Raw genomic sequence first — 22,967 nt, 5'->3', positions numbered from 1 at the left:
TACAGGCTCACCATGGAAAATAAACAAAATTAGCAAGCCATAAAGCAGTTTGTATGGATAGGTTTAGCATAGGCCTGTTAAGGATGCAGGTTCAGTAGGAGAACAGCTTGGCAGGAAGGCTAACAGGCTCAACATAGAAAACAGGGAAAGTGGGGGAGGATACATGAAGCAATGAAGAGGAAGGATACTGGAAAGGTCTGGGAATAGTTGAAAGATACAGGATAGTGTTGGAAAGGACAGGTTAAATCAGGCCTTAAATCACTTCTCTTTCCCCCCTAGTTTTCAAACTTGGACATGATATGCAAAGCCACCTTTATTCCTCGACGAAAATTCTGCACTGTGGGAGGGTTCCAAGGAATCAGCAATCCTCCAGCAGTAGACCATGCATGTAGACATGAATGTCGGACAGACTTTTTACCAGTAAAGGGAATGAATGGGAATAATGAGGTGCTAAAGAAACAACACACCTAAGACAAATCCAGTCCATAATAATCAAGATCTGAAACATGAGAAATATAGCACCAACGATTAAATACAGGAACTTCTTGGGTTGTGTAGGTTAGTGTGACACCATGAAGTGTTTTTAATCACTGAGCTGTTCTCAATAAACCGGTATAAACCTGATCTTTCTAGAGACCCAGCAGTGGTAACCACTCTGAATTGGGTGGAAGAAATGCAATTTGACCATTAATGTGCATGTTTTCATGAAGCCACCATCATGGTACAGATGTCTGTGCACACACAAACATGTGTACTTACATACATACACACACACACACACACACACACACACACATTGATATATATATATATATATATATACAGGATGGATAGTTTTGGGCCCCATTAGACACTACCCACACTGAAATTAAACATTTAATCAAAGAATGTACATCTTGCGCAACACATGCGTACAGGCATTCTTGAACTTCTCGAGGTAAATATTTGCATATCCAGAAACCTCATCTAAACTGTGTTCCCCCTTACAGTGCCAGAGTTATTAGAATTTAGTATTTAACTGGGAGAGTAGCAAAGCATCTACTGCTCATTAGTACAGTTATTTCGCATCATTTTATTTCACAATGAATTACCACAGATCATCCATTAATGGTCGTTGGAAACCTACTAAATGAGACCACCGCCAAAGTATTCATTTTATTTGTATTCCTCTCGCAGTAGAGCCGATAGAGAATATGAAAAAGTCTTGTATTTAAGTGTGAGTGATGAGAGGTATTTGGGCATCTTGGGCTGCTGATCAAGCTGTTTCTGTACACAAGTTGGTCCATAAGGTCAAGACTGGTCAGAAGTAGCTACTTTTGCTTCTCACTATCATATTAGGTAAGAATACTCCACCGGATTTAGTCAATTATTGAAACCTCTCCAAAACTAAAACCATTTTCTATCAATGTTAAGGTCTAATGGTCAGAAACAGCATCAAAGCTGCGTTGTCCAATCATTACACATCTCGAACACACAATTATTCGCATCCACTGTAATGCTTCAGAAATTATTTCCATTGATTAAAAACAAGGAGATGCCTGATAGAAAATGCAAGTGCCTATCCTTCTTCTTTAGCAACTGCAAGAAGGTTTGAAAGAAACACTCAATTAAAAACAAACTTACATTCTAAAATCTTTCACAACCTCAGGACAACCCAAATATCTTTAATGTTGATATAATACTTTTGAGTGTGGTCACTGTTGTAATGTAGGAATTAGAAGAAAGAAATTATAGAGACATAATTCTGTGCAAAAAAGATGACAGTGCATATATATCCTACTGAGTTATGTGCTGTGTGCTTAAGGAAGTTGGGACACAATTAGTGGACCATAATTCCAGTGCATAATGTTCCAGACTGTTATCTCCATTCTGGAAATGCTTTACAATCATTCTTCCTAACCTTATATTTATCATTGTGAGCACGTGATTTGACATGATCTTCAGCGCAAATCTGATCCCCGTAGAACTCCTCACAGAGCTGGCAGTAAAATCCAGTGACTGGCATCAAAAATTCTGAACCTGAGACAAGGCGAAAGGTATAGAGTCAGGAGAAGAGATGAAACACAGAAGAGTCATATAATGATGTAATAAAAACACAAGGCCCATATTTAATTACATCAAGCTACGGTGTGACTTTACTCTAAGTTAGACTTATCTACAAAGTAATCACCCTAATTAAATCATTGCTGTTGCTTGACAGTGACCTTTTTTACCAAAAGGCAATGCATTATTGGAACATATTCTGTGGGCATTAACGGTTTACTGATATCATGGCTGAATGGAACCTCAATGATGAATGGGTTACTGGATCACTTAGATGGAGGTTCTGAACCTAGACGCCATCTGGAGGTGTGCAGTTCTAAGTAGTTGTTATGCAGAGATGAATTTTCACCCACCTAGCCTATAGAGTGCTGAAATCAACTGCACCAAACTTTGCATCTATGTATTTAAAATACATGGTAGCTACGTTCTCACTATTATACAAACTAACCTGCCTTAACAGGTACATGAGGTTTTCTCATTCACCAATGAATCCCTTACATAGAACTTCATGACAGTAGAAGTTTTGAGCAACAGCAGGAAGATATTAAAGGGCAATACTGCAGAGTTGTATCAGGAATCTCATCCCCCATTAGCCAAATATAAATAACTATCACACTTGAGTATAAGAAGGGCATGAAAGTTAATGCACAAATAGGCAAACTGAGTTTAATTCTCTAAATTATACTCCCTTAAAGCAGTTCCTATAGCAAAATATTTAGGACTAAATGAAATAAAACGCAAACTCACCTTTTGCTGGCATTGTTATTTTATCAGTTCGCTTGACAGAGTCATTTTTGTCTTCACTTGCCATCTTTGCAGACCACGGTCTATCATAAGGATCCAGTGTCTAGTTGCATAGTGACAGAGGTACATGGTGGATTTGTACATTTAATTGATATGTACATTGAGTTATATAGCGTGCAGCAGGTACATACCAGGAAATACAATTAGTTGTTACAGTACAATAGCACATTACAGATATATATTAAATGTTTTTGTTCACACTGTAGTTTATTAGTGCATGTAACTTGCTGTGGAAAATGTAAGAGAAGGATTAGAATGGAAAAGATCAAACAAGTAATTTATTGATTACTTTTTTAAACTGCTTTAAGTGGAAGAGAGCTGTATTATAGCATGAAAAGGCATTCTCAACACAGTATTTTGGATTTTACATCACTTTCCATTATTGAACTCCCAACAGGCAATAAATGAAAAGATTTTCATCTAGTAACTTATTTAGTTAGAGTTCTAGATAAACTCAAAGCTGGCTTGCAACCTTTGAAAATCCAAGTGAGATGTTCACTGTACCAAGACATAGGGCAAGAGGATCAAGTGTGCAATTTGGCACAAGCTAGCTTTGCATACGGAATATTTGAGATTACATTTCCTAAAAGTGACAAAGGAATACTACAGTAATCTTCAAAATCACCCTACAGATTACGCAGGGTTTAAGATTTTCTTCAGTGAAACAAATTAAATTGTCTTCCTTATCTTTAAAACTAAAACTAAATGAGGTGCTTTTCTTTTGTTCCCCCTTTCAATGTGTTTTTCTCACACTGAAATGTAAAATTCATTAAGTTGAACAAAAGAACAAAGAACAAAGAAAATTACAGCACAGGAACAGGCCCTTCGGCCCTCCAAGCCTGCACCGATCCAGATCCTCTGTCTCAACCTGTCCCCTATTTTCCAAGGATCTGTATCCCTCGGCTCCCTGCTCATTTATGTATCTGTCTAGATACATCTTAAATGACGCTATCATGCCCGCCTCTACCACCTCCGCTGGCAACGCGTTCCAGGCACCCACCACCCTCTGCGTAAAGAACTTTCCACGCATATCTCCCTTAAACTTTTCCCCTCTCACCTTGAAATCGTGACCCCTAGTAATTGAGTCCCCCACTCTGGGAAAAAGCTTCTTGCTATCCACCCTGTCTATACCTCTCATGATTTTGTAGACCTCAATGAGGTACCCCCTCAATCTTCGTCTTTCTAATGTAAATAATCCTAATCTACTCAACCTCTCTTCATAGCTACAATTGAATGTAAGCTTCAAAACATAGTGGATAAAATTCAAGTTAAAAATCCATCATATTTGGGAAAAATGTAGTCTGATTTTGTTTTAACAAATTTCCAGGATGTTCACAATTTTTCATTTAGTTTTCCAGTTGATTCTTCAGCTTTGAGCAGTTTCATTGTTTAAAAAAATCTCATTTTTCCTCTGTTGCTACTTTTTTCTTGACATTTTATTTGTTTTTTTTATTCCTGACTTTGCACTTCGCTCTCATTACCAAACTGCAACATTTGTATTTAAAACGTAAGGCTTTCCTTGGTCCTCAACTTCTCCATTACTTCAAATGTCGTGACCAAGTTGATCCTGGCTTTTCTTTTCCACCAGACGTATCATAGTGCCATATCAACACGCTTATTATTCAAGTCTTTTTTTTTTGGCACCATCACATCTAAATTTTCAGTTTATACATTGAACTTCATAGTGCACCTTTCTTTCGTGAAAACTATTTTGGGATTATATTTTTACTGATGTTGATTTTTCAATTTTAGTCCACAATATGGGATTTGAATGGCTCAACTATTTTAACTTGACAGGTTCTTCAGTTTTGATTCAAATAAACTCAAAACCTTTCTATTTCTACTTCTTTACTTCTTTTATTTTATTTAATTTCCAAACAAACGACAGCTCTGTCCATGATACAATGTTGGCAACATGCGGTGTGACTTTTCAAATCAATTTTGTGAAGCTGAAACATCAGAAAACAATGATAAGTATACGCACCTGCCTATGTCGCTTATTATGCATGTGAGTGAAAAAGTCGAACAATGTCCCACAAATGGTATTGCAATTTTTGCACCAGTGATTCCCTGTATCATAGTATTCATACACATCTCTAGATTCAGGGAGGTTTTCACGTAGCTTCCTTGTTTTAGCATCCAACTCCTCCAAAGATCCTTTCCTTGTTGAAATCTCCTGTATTAAAACCCATAGAGATGGTCATATATAATAGCATGATTCCAAGTTTCAAACAAGTTCAAATTCACAAGGGAACTCCCTAAAAAGGTTGTCATGATATGATATGATCATTATGTGCCTTCTGTCAGAATTGTTGGAATTGCAGTTGAGTAATATACACCAGAGCAGGCCTGTACAGCACCCAAAATTTCAAGCTGGCTGGTTGAGGTAGGGTATTGCATCTTATAGAGGGGCTCAATCACGTTTGTCAAGAGTCCTGAGAATCAGTGCTCTATCCATTCAAAGAACCAAGAGAAGTAACTGCTGGAAGAGATGAAGCCAAATACAAGATCGACTTATACAAAACGAAACTTTTCAATTAAAATATGGTCAAGATCATATTATGACGTCCTTTATACGGGCCCAACATTTTTATAGCAGTCTGACGAGTAGTTTTGAATAAACATTTCAAAGTCACTACCTTTGACGATGCCAAATTTTCTTCTTTTAGCAGCACCTTTTCCAAGACATCACCTTTGTGCTTGTCAGATGATTTTGAACTTTTATCTTGAATCACCACCCCCAAGATCTGAGCCACCTTCTCCAGCTCCGATAGCTTTTTAACAGTCTCCTCAACCTGCTGACGAACTAAAGACATCTGGCGCACAATGTCTTCCTGTAGCTTGCCATTTTCAACCAGAAGAGGGTCCTTGTGTCCATCCTTCTCACGACGTTTCTTTCTTAGCAATTCCCCTTTGCACGTTTAAGGCAGAAGGGAGAGGTGAAAATTTAGTTTCGAAACTTATCACCTCAATTAATGCGCAACTCTTGAGCACACCCAGAGTCTACATCAGTGGATTCATCAACGTTTTTCAGCTTCTTGGCCAAGGGGAGTGCAGACCAAAGTTGCTGCATAGATTCAGAGACTATTGGTGTTGTGTGGATCTTAACTTTTGTGGGTTTACATTCCACCTGGAAGGGTGGTGCTGAAACACCTATGTACACCACAGTACAAATTAGGCTTTTTGAGCATTTGCCCATCATCCACCTGTTGGTGGATAAAAAAGACTGTACTGAGTCAATATCCCAGCCAGGTGTCTGTGGGCTGTTATTTTTCTCCCCAGTGTCTCAAGTGCAAAACTCTAAGACCTAAACTGAAATTTGTCGTGATTCTTACCTAAGAACATGTGTTGAGACAACAGTTAACTCCTACTGCACTGTGGTTCATACTGGGACTTGACAGTCCACAAAAACAAAAGTTCTCTTTAAAACATACAATGAAGTAAACAATTCCCACAGTAAAGAGAAAAGATGTCTGGTATAGAGGCAGTATGGAATAGTGGTCAACTACAATTATTTTATGGAATGGGGTTTTAAAAGACAGGTTAGACTGTTTTAAAGCAGCTGGTCAATAAAAGAATTACAATTACAAACACAAAGATGGATAATCACTTCTTTGTCAAACAAGCAGTGCACTTTAACACATGAACATAGTCAAAAGTTAACACGTGACAACCTGTTGCAATTTCTACCTTGCTGTTTTCGAAGTTTCTGCAGCTCATTTCCAAGATAATCCAGACGTTTCGCCCTAGCTTCTTTCTCCTTGAGGAGCTTGGCTTTCTCTTCCAGAACCTGAGTTAAACCAACGTGGTTTTAAAGATGAAAAGTTACAAGCATATAAAGCATCCTAACTAATTTGTCAAGCACATGGTCCCGAGACCCCAATCTAAGCAATGATACCTGAGAAAAATAGTAACAAACAGGCAAGATCTTTCACTTTTGGATCAAGCGTTGAAAGACTAGACTGCGGAACACAATCTCAACCAACCTAAGGGAGCATATGAACAACAGCTGTTCCACTTGGCCCTCTGAATTTGCTCCATGATTCAATAAGATCACTGGTGATCTGATTTTAACCTCAACTCTATATTCCTGCCTTTCTGAGATAATCAAGAACATATCAACCTCTCCCATAAAAATATTTAAAGATTTTGCACCCACTGCCTTTTGAGGATGGGAATTCCAAAGACTCTCAAACCTCAGTGAAATCCTCACCTTGGTCTTAAGTGAATGATCATTTAAGATCCGAGGCTAAAATCCATCAGGACCTCGGAACCTGTTAACTTGCAGTTTCTATGGTTCTAGAATCGCCGTTTCACAAAACTCTCAAATCATTCTAAGGACACATCCAGGCTACTACCAACCTGATTCGTCCAGGTTATATGTTGATTAAAATCAGCTATGACTATTGCCGTTTCTTTATTACTTTATTTTATCTTGTATACTCATTCCTGTGCTTGGGTTACCATTTAATTCAACATCATGAACTGTTAAATGGTGCTAAGTTCTTACCACTGCACTAATCCGATTCTTTGATGATGAGTGCTGCCCTTGTGCCTTTATGTAGCTTCTCATTCTTCTTCATTGTCACATACCCCTTGATATTCAGAACAAAATGCTTGTTATTTTGCAGCTACTTCTCTGTAACAACTATTCATCGCATTTGGGATGGGGCATTCCTCGCCAGTTACTGGCCATCTCTACTGACCCTACAAGTGAATGGTTTACTAGGGTGTTTCAAGGATAGTTAAGAGTCAAAAACATTGCTGCGGCTCTTAAGTCACATATAAGCCAGAACAGGTAAGGGAGGCAGATTTCTCTTCCCAAAAAGAAATGACTGAGCCAGATGGTATTTTTTCATTAAATTGAAAGTGGTTACATGGTCTCATTAGGTTAGCTTTAAATTCACTAAAATCTGGAATTGAAATTTCACAATTTGCCACAATGGGATTTGAACTCACATCCCCAGAACATTCTTCTGGAGTTCGGGATTACTAGCCAGTGATATTATCACTGCAACACCATCTCCCATATTTCTTCACTTTAACATGTGCAAGGAACGCATTTACGTTGTTATGAATGCAACTTGCCTTCAGTGCTTCTTTGGTCATCTTTGTAGAATCTCAGCTTGACTGCTGATTTATTCCTCTGTTTTTTAGATTGATTTCGATGAGGAAATGAAATATGATACTGCCAAGTTTACAGACAACATAAAATTGGGTGGGAGGATGAACCATGAAGAGGATGAAAACCAAAAGAACTGTTCTGAGGATGGATCACTGGGCCTGAAACATTAACTCTAATTGCTCTTCACATATGAAGAGGATGAACTGTAAGGATACAGAGACGCTTCAGTGTGATTTGGGCACGTTAAGAGTGAGCAAATGCACGGCAGAGGAAAAATAATGTGGATGAATGTGACGTTGTTCATTTTGGTATCAAATACAGGAAGGCAGATTATTATCTGAATGGCAACAGATTGGGAAAGAGGGAGGTGCAACAAGACCTGGGTGTCGTGGGTACCTACATGAATCACAACAACTGGAACCACCCCCTTCTACTCTGGAGTGGATGCCTCGAATCCACACAATGGACAAGCAACATAGCCTTTTGGATTCACACCTTAGATTGAAGAGAACATTGTCAATACCCTCATTATACTGTCCTGTACTACAACTGCATTGTTGCTCCCCTCTACCTTAATGACACACGTACCACAGTGCCATGATCAGTTATTTAATCTACCCTAAACTTGCAAACAAGCAGAATGAATCTCAAATCTGCTGGACAACCATAAACGCTGAGACCACTGTACTTCTGCCTCGCAAGCAGTAACACGTATTTTCCCCGTCCATTAACCAAATCACAAGATCCTATCCTAAGGGAGCATGACTGCCTCTAACTTCAAAACATCCACGTATTTTTCTCCCTCTCTGATGTGTTGCAGTGTCTACAGTTTGGCCTCCAGTTCATCAATTAAGTCTCAGCTGCTTGAGCTGTAAATATTTAATGCAAATGTCACTGGCCTAGAACAATGGCATCCATATGCTATACCTGTTATAGTCATCTGTCCTACCTTCCTTAATGTGTTTATTTAATTCCTTACTTATAGAACATAGAACAGTTACAGCACAGGAACAGGCTGTTCGGGCCACAATGTTGTGCCAAACATGACGCCAATTTACATAATCCCTTTTGTCTGCCCTTGGTCCATATCCCTCCATTCCTTGCATGTTCATATGCTTATCTAAAAGTCCCTGAAACACCCCTACCATATCTGCCTCTGCCAACACCCCTAGCAGTGCGTTCCAGACTTCTACCAGTCTCTGTGCAAAAACCTTGCCCCTCACATCTCTGAACTTTCTCCCTCTCAACTTAAATGCATGCCCCCTATTATTAGGTATTTCAACTCTGGGACAATTTGAACAATTCATTCAGTAATTTTACACATTCTATTAACCCTTCCATCAGTTCCTGCACTATTTTAAATCTTAGGACTAGATTAGCTCTGAGCCACTTAAGGTAGTAAGCAAATGGCTAACTTGCTCCTCTGTAGGAGAACAAGAAAAGAAATGAACTTATAAGGCATGGGGACCAACCAGAGGATGTTATTATCACACAGGAAGCCAACATGGACTTGATGCCCAAATGATTCTCTGGCTTCTGCTTCTCTTGGTCCTATTCTCACCAAACTGCTGGCCACTTAATGTCCCTTCCTGGCCACAATTTCTGATCATTATCACATTTTTGCTCATGGCATTTCACACACTATAGTGCATGCACTATAACAAGTACTTTAAGACACCCAGTGTGGTGAAGGCACTTTATAATGCACATCTTTTCTTTTTCTATCACTTTTTCCTCATCCCTCATCTCCCAATTACCGCCACAGGACAAAGCAATTCCTCCCTCCCTGACTTGCCTAAACTTCCACTTAGCTCAATTCCCAGTGTTTGTACTCTCTTGCCGGTCACGCTCAATGACAGTAATCTCTGAATTACTCCAAGTGCCACATGCCAGTGAGAGCAGGAATGGGAGGATAGGACAGATGAATGCGTAGTTGAGGAGCTGACGCAGGGGGCAGGCTTTCAGATTTTGAATCTCTGGGATCTCTTCTGGGACATAAGTGACTGTACAAGAGATATAGGTTGTACCTGAACTGGAAGGGGATCAATATTTTGGTGGAGAGATTTACTACAGCTACTCGAGAGTTTGAACTCATCTGGCAGGGGTTTGGGACCCTAAGCAGTAATGAGACAAGACAGAAGAGGTTGGTACAGAAGTTAAAGAGAGCAAATTAAATAGAAGACCACGGCAGAGAATGAGGGAAGACTGATGAATTAAACTGCATTTATTTCAATGCAAGAGGCCTGACAGGTAAGGCAGATGAATTTGGGGCATAGATGGGAACATGGAATTGGGATACTATAGCGACCTCAGTGTTCCGGGGTACAGATGTCATAGGAAGAATAGAAGGGAGGCAAGAGAGGAGGAGGAGTGGCATTTTTGATTAGAGAAACTATCACAGCAGTACTTATAAAGGATATTTCAGTGAAGCTATAATGGTGGAACTAAGGAATGGGGGAGATGGTTCACTTCAATGGGATTGTACAATACACCCACCAATAGTCAGGAGGAGATTGAGGAGCAAAGAGCAGATAGCTCTAAGAATAATAGGGAAGTAAACAGTAGGGGATTTTAACTTTACAAACATAGACTGGGACTGCCACAGTGTTAAGGGCTTGGATGCGGAGGAATTTGTTAAGCATGTTCACAAACACTCTCTCAATCGATATCTGGATGGCCCTACTAGAGAAGGGGCAAAACCCAACCTCCTCTTGGGAAATAAAGCAGGGCAAGTGACTGAGGTGTTGGTGAGGGAGCACTCTGGGACGAGTGGCCATAATTCTATCAGTTTTAAAATAGTTATGGAAATAGTCTGGTCCACAAGTTAAAGTTCTAAAGTGGGGCAGGCCAATTTTGATGGTCTTAGACAGGAACTTTCAAAAGTTGATTGGGGAAGGCTGTTTGCACGTAGAGGAGCATCTGGCAAGTGGGGGGCTTTCTAAAGCAAGATAATGAGAGTTCAGGGAGAGCACATTCCTGTTAGTGTGAAGGGCCAGGCTGCAGGAGTAGGGAACACTGGATGACTGGAGGTATTAAGGCTCTGGTCAAGAAAAAGGACTGATATGGAAAGCTGGGATCAAGTGAATCCCTTGAGGACTACAGGGGGTGTAGGAGAACAATCAAGAGGGAACTCAGGAGGGCAAAGAGAGGAGATGGGATAGCTTTGGTAGATAATGTTACGGAGAATCCAAAGAGATTCAACAAGTATACTAATGCAAAGAAATAACTCGAAAAAGAACAGGGCCCTCTAAAGATCACTGAGGCCATCTATGTAAGGAACCACAGGAGATGGGAGAGATCCTAAAAGAATATTTCATATCAGTATTTACTCTGAAGGAAGACAGTGGAAGCTAGGAAACTCAGGGAAATAAATGGTGATTTCTTGAAAGGAGTCCACATTACAGAAGATGAGGTGCTAGACGTCTTAAAACACATAAAGGTAGGTAAATCCCCAAGACCTAATCAAGTATATTCCAGGACATTGTGGGTAGCTACAGAAGAAATTGTGGGGCCCTAGCAGAGATACATATATCATCAACAGCCATGAGTGAAGTGCCGGAAGACTGGAGGGTGGCTAATGTTGTGCCATTACTTAACAAAGGTTGCAAAGAAAAGCCAGTGAACTACAGACCGGTAAGCCTGACGTCAGTAGCAACTAAGTTGTTGGTAGAGATTCTGAGAGACAGGATCTACATCATTTGGAAAGGCAAGGACTGATCAGGGATAGTCAGCATGGCTTTGTGCGTGGGAAATCATGCCTCACAAACTTAACTGAGTTTTTTTGAAGAGCTGACCAAGAACATACTTGAAGGCAGAGCAATAGATGTTGTCTACATGGATTTTAGCAAGTCCTTCGACAAGATTCCGCATGGTAGGCTGGTTAGTAAGGTTAGATCATCTGGGATCCAGGGGCAACCGGCCAACTGGATACAAAATTAGCTTGACTGTAGGAGACAGTGGTAGAGGGTTGCTATTCAGACTGGAGGCCTGTGACTAGCATGTGCTGCAAGGATCATTGCTGGGTCCACTGTTGTTCATCATTTATATAAACTATTTGGATAAGAATATAGGAGACATGGTTAGTAAGTTTGCAGATGATACCAAAGTTAGTGGTATAGCAACTAGTAAAGGTTAGCTAAGAGTACAATGGGGGCCAAGGAATGGCAAATGGAGTTCAATTTAGATAAATGTGTGTTGCATTTTGGTAAGACTAACCAGTGCAGGAATTACAGAGTTAATGGTAGGGCTCTGGGGAGTGTTGCAGAATAGAGAGAGCAAGGGATGCAGGTATACAGTTCCTTCAAAGTGGTGTCACAGGTGGACAGGGTGTTTTAAGGCAGCATTTGGCACTCTCGCCTTCATCAGATACTGCATTGAGTACAGGAGTCAGGACATCATGTTACAGCTGTAAAAGACACTGCTAAGGTCACATTTGGAGTACTGCATATAATTCTGGTATAGGAAGAATGTGATTAAACTGGAAAGGATGCAAAAATGATTTACAAGTTACCGAGACTGTAAGGTTTGAGCTATAGCTACCTAGAGGTGCAGGTGCACAGCTCCTTGAAAGCCGCGTCGCATGTAGACAGGGTGGTGAAGGCGGTGTTTGGCATGTTCACCGTTATTGGTCAGAGCACTGAATATAGAAGTTGGCACGTCATATTGTGGCTTTATTGGACATTGGTGAGGCAACATTTGGAAAACTGCCTATAATTCTGGTCGGCCTGCAATAGGAAGGATGTTTTTACACGATAAATGGTGCAGTAACAATTTACAAGGATGGAGGTTTGAGTTATAAGGAGAGGGTGGTTAGGCTGGGACTTTTTTTCCCTGAAGCGTAGGAAGCAGAGGGGTGGCCTTATAGAGGATTATAAAATCATGAGAGACATATACAATGTGAATAGCCAAGCTCTTTATTCTCAGGGTAGGGGGGGTCCAAAACTAGACGGTGTAGGTTTAAGGCGAGAGGGGAAAGATTTCAAAGGGACCCGAGGGGCAAATTATTTACACAGAGGGTGGTGCATATCGAATGAGCTGCCAGAGGAAGTGGTGGAGGTGGGTACAATTACAACATTTAAAAGACATTTGGATAGGGAAGGTTTAGAGAGATATGGACCAAATGTAGGCAAGTGGGATTAGTTCAGTTTAGGAAACCCGGTTGCCATGGAGAAGTTGGACCAAAGGGTCTGTTTCCATGCTGTGTGGCTCTATTCCGCCTTCCCTTTACATCTTCTAGGGAAACACTGTAAATAACTCCAAAGTCTCCAGCAACGCACAAGAGTACACCAGAGCCAAGGTGGCCTCAAAATTTCCTCTAGGAATTTGACAATGGACTGCCCAACTGCATGGCAGAGGCAAAGAATTTCTATCAACCATGGATCCCAGTTTCAATGCTCTGTTGTGCAGCAGAATTACAAATTAACGTAACATATTTCTAACTGCAAGGTCCATTCTCCACACTTGAATTTCAGTAAAGTATCATTAATGTATCAATAAAGTATCAATAAAGAATTTCAAATAATATCAATAAATAACTTCCAAATATGAAGACATCACTAGAGTGTCAGAGTCATAGAGCACGGTCAAAACAACCATGTAACTACTCTAATCACATTTTCCTGCATACGGCCCACAGCCTTACACATCTTGGCATCACAAATGCACATCTAAATACTTCTTGCATGTTCTGAGAATTTCTGCTTCTGCCACCCTTGCAGGTTGACATTTCCAGATTCCCACCATTCTCTGCGTAAAAATTTTTCCTCACATCTCTTCTAAACCTTGTAGAGTCATAGAGCCAGACAGCATGGAAACAGACCTTCGGTCCAACTAGCCCACACCGACCACGTTCCCAAACTAAACTAGCCCCACGTGGCTGCTCCTGGCTCATATCCCTCCAGGCCTTTGCAATTCATGAACCAATCCAAATGTCTTTTAAATGCTGTAACTGTACCTGCAACCACCACTTTCTCTGGCAGTTCATTTCATACACGAACCGCTCTGTTAATTTGCTGACCCTCGTACCCTTTTTAAATCTTTTTCCTCTCACCTGAAAAATATGCCCTCCAGTTTTGAACTCCCCCCACCCTAGAGCAAAGATGCTGTCATTCACCTTATCTATGACCCTCATGATTTTATAAATCGCGAAGATCACCCCTCAACCTACTATGCTCCAGTGAAAAAAAGTACCAGCCTTTCCAGTTTGTTTTTATATCTCAAACCCTCTATTCCCCGCAACATCCTGGTAAATCTTTCTTGAATCCTGTCCAGTTTAATAATGTCCTTCCTATAACAGGGCAACCAGAACTGCGCACACTATTCCAGAAGTGGCCTTACCAAGATTCTGTACAACCTCAACATGACGTCCCAACTCCTATACCCAAAGGTCTGAGCAATTGATGGCAAGTATGCTCAATGCCTTCTTAACCACTCCTTCTTTCCCTTAAATCTATGCCCCCTGGTCACTGATCTCTCCAGCAAGGGCAGATGTTTCTTCTTTGCTCCTTATCTAAGCTTCTCATAATTTTATACATCTCAATCATGTACCCGCTCAATCTCCTTCGTTCCAAAGAATACAATCCCTGTCTATCCAATCTCTCTTCATAACTGAAACTCTCCAGCCCAGGCAGCATGGTAACATCTCCTCTGAGCCCTCGCCAGATAAAATCCCTTCCCTTCTATGGTGTGATTCCAAAACTGCACACAGAAGAGACATCTTTTAGGATCAAAAGCTATTCCATCTCACTATTCCAATCTCATTTCCAAAGCACAAGAGAAATCTTTCAACTTAGCTTTCCCACTAAGAGAGCAGTAAGAAAAATTAAATCCTCTTTCATGTTAGACAAAGACACACAAACACAGACAAACCTTTTGCTTCTGTTCAGATTTCCTCTTCTCCTCCTCTGCAAAATTGGGCATCAGCATCATCCGATTTGAGGATGCTACCGGAACTTGGCTCAAAGTAGGTGTTGTCTGCACTTGCACCAATACAGAATTCTTTTGCTTGTGGTCTGCAATGTCTTCAGGATCATTAACTGTTTCAATGACCCTTAGATTTGGTCGGGTGACCTTGGGCGGCTGCATAACCACAAACATTCGATTGTTTGGTTGCTGAGCATATGGCTCAGTAACTTGTGAAGGTGGGTACATTGGCCAAGTTGGGGCAGACAATGAGACATAAGGGTCATATTGATTATAGTTTGGTGGCGGTGCATTTAGTGGATAATTTACTGGAGGTGCTGGATATTGCCCGTAAGGTGGCATGGCATAATTTTGTGATGGGATTGGCAATAAACCAGGTTTATGGACTGTTGGGATTACTGTAGGACATCGTGCTTTCTCAGGCTCTTTTGCTGTTTCTCGATTAAACGACTCCTTGCCTTCTCTCACCACAGGACCCAAGGTATTTTCCAGTTTGTGTGACCTCGTTCGTGTTTGTGTATGAGGTTCTGGTGATTTTGCCTCATTTCGGCTTCTTCGCTTCTCCCAGGAAGCAGTTTTGTGAGGTCCTAGTGGGTGTTCAGGTGATCGAGTTACAGGTTTTTTCCCATGCAGTCGTTCCTCAGTACGGGCTGCCAGTTTGCTGATCTCTGTTACTCCTATATCGAGTCCAATGGTCTTCAGTAAATCATGGATCTTTTCATATTCTTTCTCAGGTTTTGCACTTGCCAAGTTAGATGCTCCTTCAGGCAGACTGGTTTGTCTTACAGGAAGGAGATTCCGGTTTGCAAGAGCATCTCTATGTTTCCCACCTTCTGCTTTCTCTTCCTCATCTTCTCCATAGAGAAACCTTTCCTCATCCTCTATATCTGGAAAATTATGCTTCCTCCTCTCTTCTAAGTTCCCATTTTCAGATTCTTCTAATAAGCCAAGTATACGACAGAAACCACGGCCATCTTGACTAGCCCGTTCATGTGGAAGAAGGAAGTCTGAAACCCGGTCCTGAATCTCAGACCTTTCCAAATTTGATTTTGTGCCAATCTTAGCTGGAACATCCCTCTCAAAAAAGAAATTGGTATTGGACAGACCAGGGACACCTCCCTGATCAGTGATTTGATGAATTTCTCTCGTGTCTTGCATGAAAGAGAACTGTTCAGTCTCAGCATAACTTGATTCATGCTGTGGTAACCGTGTGAAACCTTGCGGTGAAACATAATTTTTCTGCTGCTCAGGGCTTTCCTTGACTGTGGCACCATGATACTCATCAAACTAAATTAAAAGAAACAAAATAGGGACAACAAGTCAAGTTAGATGGTCACATTTTCAAACGCCTTATTATTAACACTGATTGCTGGAGATTCATGCAGTTAAAATGCAGCTTTTTAACTGAAAAAGTGAACAAAGGTAGTATGAACTTGGCCTTTTGCAGCATTGTACCTTCCTATTCTTGAATGGGCTCGTGTTGAAAAACTGGTCTGGAGAACGAAGGAATGTTAAATTTGCCAGTTACGAACTGTTTCCAGCCAAGGCCCAACTATGAGAAGGGGCTGTGATCAATGCCGGACTAAGGGTATTGTAATTCACAGAATCCTGACAGTGTGGAAGCAGGCCAATTGGCCCATCGAGATCACACTGACCCTCCAAAGAACATTCCACCCAGACACACCTCTACCCTATCTATCTGTGTAACCCTGCATTTCCCGTGGCTAATCCACATAACTTATACAGCCCTGGAAACTACGGGTAATTTAGCAATGCCAATCCACCGAACCTGCACATAGAGTCATAGGGCTGTACAGAATGGAAACAGAACCTATGGTTCAACTCGTCCATGTCGCCCAGATATCCTAAATTAATCCCATTTGCCAGCATTTGGCTCATATACATGTTAACTCTTTCAATTCATATACCCATCCAGATGCCTTTGAAATGTTGTAATTGTACTAATCTCCACCACTTCCTCTGGCAGCTTGTTCCATACATGCACCACCCTCTATGAAAACATTGCCATTTAGGTCCCTTTGAAATATTTCCCCTCTCACTTTAAACTCATGCCCTCCAGTTTTAGACTTCCCCACCCTGGGGGAAAAAAACCTTGTCTATCTGCCCTATCCATGTCCCTCATGATTTTATAAACCTCGATAAAGGTCACCCCTCAGCCTCCGACACCCCAGGGAAAATAGCCCCAGCTGATTCAGCCTCTCCCCATAGCTCAAACCTTCCAACCCTGGCAACACCCTTGTAAATCTTTTCTCAACCCTTTCAAATTTCACAACATCCTCTCTATAGCAGGGAGACCAAAACCGAATGTAGTACTTGAAAAGTGGCCTAACCAATGTCCTGTACAGCTACAACATGACCTCCCAACTCCTATATTCAATGCACTGACCAATAAAGGCAAGCATGCCAAACGCCTTCTTCACTATCCTGTCTACCGGTGAATCCACTTTCAAGGAACTACAAACCTGCACTCCAAGTTCTCTTTGTTCAGCAACACTCCTCAGGACCTTACCATTAAGCATACAAGTCCTGCCCTGATTTGCCTTTCCAAAATGCAGCAAATTACATTTGTCTGAATTGTTCCATCTGCCATTCCTCAGCCCATTGGCCCATCTGAACAAGGACCTGTTGTAGTCTGAGGTAACCTTCTTCGCTGTCCACTACACCTCCAATTTTGGTGTCATCTGCAAACTTACTAACCATACCTCTCACGTTCACATCCAAATCATTTATACAAAATGATGAAAAGCTGTGGACCCAGCACCAATCCTTGAGGCACACTGTTGGTCACAGGCCTCCAGTCTGAAAAGCAACCCTCCACCACCACGCTCTGCCTCCTACGTTCAAGCCAGTTCTGTATCCAAATGGCTAGTTCTCCCTGTATTCCATGTGATCTAACCTTGCTAACCAGTCTACCATGAGAAACCTTGTCAAACACCCTACTGAAGTCCATATGGATTACGTCCATGGCTCTGCCCTCATCAATACGCTTTGTTACTTCTTCAAAAAACTTAATCAAGTTAGTGAGACACAATTTCCCAAGCATAAAGCTATGATACCTATCCCTAATCAGTGCTTGCCAATCCAAATACATGTAAATCCTGTCCCTCAGGATTCCCTCCAATAACCTGCCCACCACTGATGTCAGACTCACCTGTCGATAGTTCCCTTGCTTTTCCTTACCATCTTTCTTAAATAGTGGCATCCCATTAGCCAACCTCCAGTCTTCTGACACCTCAACGGTGGCAATCGATGATACAAATATCTCAGCAAGGGGCCCAGCAATCACTTCCCTAGCTTCCCACAGAGTTTAGGGTACACTTGATCAGATCCCTGGGATTTTTCCACCCTTATGTGTTTTAAGACGTCCAGCACTTCCTCCTCTGCACTTTGACATTTTTTAAGATGTCACGATTTATTTCCCCAAATTCTCTATCTTCCATATCCTCCTCCACAGTAAACAGTGATGCAAGATACTCGTTCAGTATCTCCCCAATCTCCTCCAGTTCCACACAGAGACGGCCTTGCTGATCTTTAACAGGCCTTATTTTCTCCCTAGTTACTCTTTTGTCCTTAATGTATTTGTAGAATCCCTTTGGATTCTCCTTAACCTTATTTGCCCTCCTGATTTCCCTCTTAAGTATATCGCTGGACTGTAGGAGGAAATCAGAGCATCCAGAGGAAAACCATGGAAACACGGGGAGAATGTGCAAACGACATACAGACCTGGGTCCTGGCACTGTACTAACCATAAATGCGCACCGTATACAAACAAGGTAAAGGAGCTTGTAGCACAGATTGAAATTGTCAGAACGATGTCGTGTGTATCACAGGGATGTGGCTGCAAGGGGATCAATGCTTGGGACTAAACTTTCAAGAATACTCATCCTATCGAAAGGATGGGAGATGGGCAGAGGAGGCAGGGTAGCCTTGTTAGTAAGAAATGAAATTAAATTGATAGCAAGAAGCGACTTAGGGTTGAGAGGTAGAAAACTGGGTAGAGTTGAGGAACTGCAAAGGGAAAAAGACCCAAATGGGAGTGACATATAGGATTACTAGCAGTAGTCAGGATGTGGGGCAGAAATCAGGAGATAGAAAAGGTGTGTAAGAAAGGCACTATTTCAATAATCATTGGGAACTTCAATATGCAGGTGGATTGGTAAATCAGGTTGCTAGCAGATTTCAAGAAAAGGAATTAATGAAATGTCTACAAGATGGCCTTTGGAGCAGCTTGTGGTAGAGTCCACTAGGAAACAGGCAATTCTGGATTTGATGTGTCAATAGGGCAGACTGATTAGGGAGCTTCAAGTGACGGACCCCCATGGGGGTGGGGGGTGCGTGCGTATGAAAGACTTTGCCCCGTAGTTTGAGAAGGAGATGGAATCAGATGTAACGGTACTACGATTGAGTAAAGGTAACTACAAAGACATGCGGGAGGAGCTAGCCAGAGTCAATTGGAAGGAGAGTCTAGCAGGGAATGAAGGTCTTGTCAGTAGAAGGAGCCATGATGCCGAGGTGCCGGTGTTGGACTGGGAAGAACAAAGTCAGAAGTCAGAGCAAGGGGATATGTTCTGAAAGCTTGTGATTTCAAATAAACCTGTTGAACTATAACCTGATGTCGTGCAACTTCTGAATATAAGGAGCAGTTGAGGACTTTGAAACTGTACTTCTGAGTTTAGAAGGATGTGGGAGATCTCACTCAAAATTACAGAATACTGACTGGCCTGGAAAAACAGTAGGCGTGGAGAAGATATTTTCACGAATAGGACAGGCTAGGACCCAGGAGCACAGCATCAGTGGAAGGACAACCCTTCAGAACTGAGATGGAGGAGGAATTTCTTCAGCTACAGGATGGTGAATCTGTGGAACTCACTGCCACAGAAGTTGCGAAGACCAAGTCAATGAGCGTATTTAAGACAGAGATAGATAGGTTCTTGATTAGTAAGAGGATCAAAGATTACAGGGAGAAGGCAGGAGAACAGGGTTGAGAAACCATCTTATATCTTACCCATACAATCAAATTTTGGTCTGTATCCTAATATTAAGGCAATGTGTAAAGTATTTGAGAAGACTTGTTGCTCGGGTTGTGGGTGAGGTTGCAGACTTGCTCATCGAACCGGCGTGTTTGGTTGCAGACATTTTGTCACCCTGCTAGGTAACATCGTCAGTGCGCATCCAATGATGCATTGGTGCTCTGTCCCGCTTGTTATTTAGATGCCTTGGTTTGCTGGGGTGGTTGATATTACTTCTGGTTCTGTTTTTTCAGGGGTTTGTATATTGGGTCCAGATCAATGTGTTTGTTGATGGAGTTCCGGTTGGAATGCCAGGCCTCCAGCAATTCCCTGGCATGTCTCTGTTTGGCTTGTGCTATAATGGACGTGTTGTCCCAGTCAAATTCGTGAGTTTCTTTGTCAGTGTGTATTGAGACCAGTGAGAACTGGTCATTCCTCTTGGTGGCTAGTTGGTGTTCGTGTATCCTTACTGTCAGTTTTCTTCCAGTTTGGCCTATGTAATGTTTTTCACAGTCCTTGCATGGTATTTTGTATGTTATGTTAATTTTAAAAGGTTGTGGGAATGGGATCCTTTACCTTTGGCAGTAGTTGTCGCAGGATGGTTGTTTGTGGGCTACCCTGATTCCTATGGGTTTGAGTAGTCTAGTGGTCATCTCTGATATGTCTATAATGTATGGTAGGGTGACCAGTGTATCTGGCCACGTTGTGTCTTCTTGCTGTGGTCTGTCGCGGAGTCAACGGCGGATTGTGCTTTTTGGGTATCCATTCCTTTTACAAACTCCGTATAAGTGCTCCTGTTCTGCTTTGCGCAATTCCAGATTGTTGCAGTGTGTTGTCGCCTGTTTGAATAATGTCTTGATGCAGCTCCATTTATGGGTGTTGGGGTGGTTGCTGGAGTAATTAAGTATCTGGTCCGTATGTGTGGTCTTTCTGTATATGTAGTCTAGAGTTTCCTGTTGCTCTTATGTTCCACCATTATGTCTAGGAGGAGTAGTCAGTTATTGTTCTCTGCATCTTGTGTGAATTTTATTCCGGTGAGGATGTTGTTTATGTGTCAATGGGTTTACTCTAGTTTTGTGCGTTTGATAATCATGAAGGTGTCATCTACATAGCAGACCTAGAGTTTGGATTGCATAGTGGGGACTACTGTTCGTTCTAACCATTGCATTACTGCTTCTGCAATCAGTCCTGATATCAGGATCCCACTGGTATTCTTTTGATTTGTTTGAACATACAGTCATTGAAGGTGAAGTGCGTTGCAAGGCACATATCCAGCAGTTTCAGGGTGCTGTCCTTGTTGATGCTGTTGGTGTCGTGGGGTGCCTGTCTTCCTGATTCACCCAGTGTGGCAATTATCTGTTTGGCTATGTTGATGCTTATGGACATAAATAGTGCTGTTATATCGAAGGATATCATTATCTCGTCCTCCTCTATTCTGGTGTCCTTGATGATGTTCAGGAATTCTTGGGAGGAGTTGAGATTACCACAAGACTACTCAGACCTATAGGTATCAGGGTAGTCTACAAACCAACAACTACCCTGCAACAACTACTGATGAACATAAAGGATCCCATACCCACAACCAATAAAACTAAAATAATATACAAAATACCATGCAAGGACTGTGAAAAACATTACATAGGCCAATTCTCGCTGGTCTCAATACACACAGACAAAGAAGGACACAAATGCGACTGGGATAACACATCCATAATAGCACAAGCTAAACAGAGACATGCCAGGGAATTGCTGGAGGCCTGGCATTCCAACCGGAACTCCATCAACAAACACACTGAACTGGACCCAAAATACAAACCACTGAAAAACAAAACCGGAAGTAATGCCAACCACCCCAGCAAACCGAGGCATATAAATAAGAAGTATAAAAAGTGTTCTTCCACAGGTTGCTATTGGCTCTTTTGCCAAACATCTTAAACCGATGACCTGTGGTCATCAGCCCTTCCTCCAGTGGAAACAGTTTCACTTTATCTACTGTCAAGATCCTTCATTATTTTGATCACTTCTATCAAACCGCCTTTTAACGCTCTCTAACCTGTCCACATAACTGAAATCTCTCATCGCAGGAACCAATCTTGTAAATGGTTGCTTGAAACGTACAGGATTCATAGGGGTTTGACACAAAGAGGTAATTTCCATTTCTGGAACAGTCTACAACCAGAGGACATAATCTCAGAATAGGAGATTGTCAATTTAAAACATAGATGAGGAATTTCTTTTCTCAGAGGGCAGTGAGTCTGTAGAATTCTTTACCATAAAAAACCTGTAGGGCTGTCACATTAAGAATATTCAAGGCTGAGACAGATTTTTAATCAGGGAGTCAAGGGCTTTGGGAAGAAGCTGGGAAAATGGAGTTAATAATTATCAGATCAGGCATTATCGCTTTGAATGGCAGAGCAGAGGTGACAGGCTGAATGGTCTACTTCAACTCCTAAGTCTTAAAGCTTCTGCACACTGTGTAATGCCCGGTCTGCACGAGAAATGTAGTTTGAACCTTTTCAGAACTTTACACAACTTTACACAGTCGCAGGACACAGAGAAAAATCAAGTTGTTGCCCTGCAATATTAATATTTCTGATCTCATGCATGCTTCAACTTTCATGATGAGTTTAAAAAAAAGCTTCTTGTTGAAACATAGAAAATAGGAGTAGGCTATTTGGCCCTTCAATCCTGTTCTACCACTCAATATGATTACAGTTGATCACAGTTGATTATCCACCTCAATACCCTGTTCCTGTCCCTCCCCATACCCCTTGATCCCTTTAGCCCTAACAACTGCATCTTACTCCTTCGTGAAAACATTCAATGTTTTGGCCTTAACGACTTTGTGACAGAGAATTCCACAGGCTCACCACACTGACTGAAGAAATGTTTCCTCAACTCAGTTCTAACATTCGTTGGCCCGCTCCTTAGAACTCTCTTAGTTACATCCTCAAAATGTTCCAGTAGATTTGTTAGGCACATTCACCCTTTTGTAAATCCATTCTAACTGTCCAATCCTGCCACTGTTTTCTTCTCTTAAATCT

The 22,967-nt window shown here is 41.5% G+C and overlaps 1 protein-coding gene across 4 annotated transcripts in view; it reads right to left on the bottom strand.

Annotated features, from left to right (window-relative positions):
* Positions 1-22,967, bottom strand: part of znf318 (zinc finger protein 318) — a 99,239-nt gene that overhangs the window by 5,465 nt on the left and 70,807 nt on the right. For all 4 annotated transcript variants that reach the window (XR_007262082.1, XM_048596735.1, XM_048596736.1 and 1 more), the window contains 6 exons: positions 14,840-16,180; positions 6,538-6,637; positions 5,487-5,758; positions 4,832-5,023; positions 2,791-2,890; positions 1,901-2,019 (listed from right to left, as the gene is read on the bottom strand). Coding sequence is in view for 3 of the 4 variants with exons in the window: in XM_048596735.1 (XP_048452692.1) it covers positions 1,901-2,019; positions 2,791-2,890; positions 4,832-5,023; positions 5,487-5,758; positions 6,538-6,637; positions 14,840-16,180 (2,124 nt within the window). In the remaining variant the exon portion in view is untranslated. The remainder of the gene's footprint in view (positions 1-1,900; positions 2,020-2,790; positions 2,891-4,831; positions 5,024-5,486; positions 5,759-6,537; positions 6,638-14,839; positions 16,181-22,967) is intronic.

Source organism: Rhincodon typus, chromosome 5 (genome assembly GCF_021869965.1).
Source record: "Rhincodon typus isolate 14 chromosome 5, sRhiTyp1.1, whole genome shotgun sequence".
In the NCBI taxonomy this organism is placed as follows: Eukaryota; Metazoa; Chordata; class Chondrichthyes; order Orectolobiformes; family Rhincodontidae; genus Rhincodon; species Rhincodon typus.
This window is presented reverse-complemented; position numbering and strand designations above follow the sequence as displayed.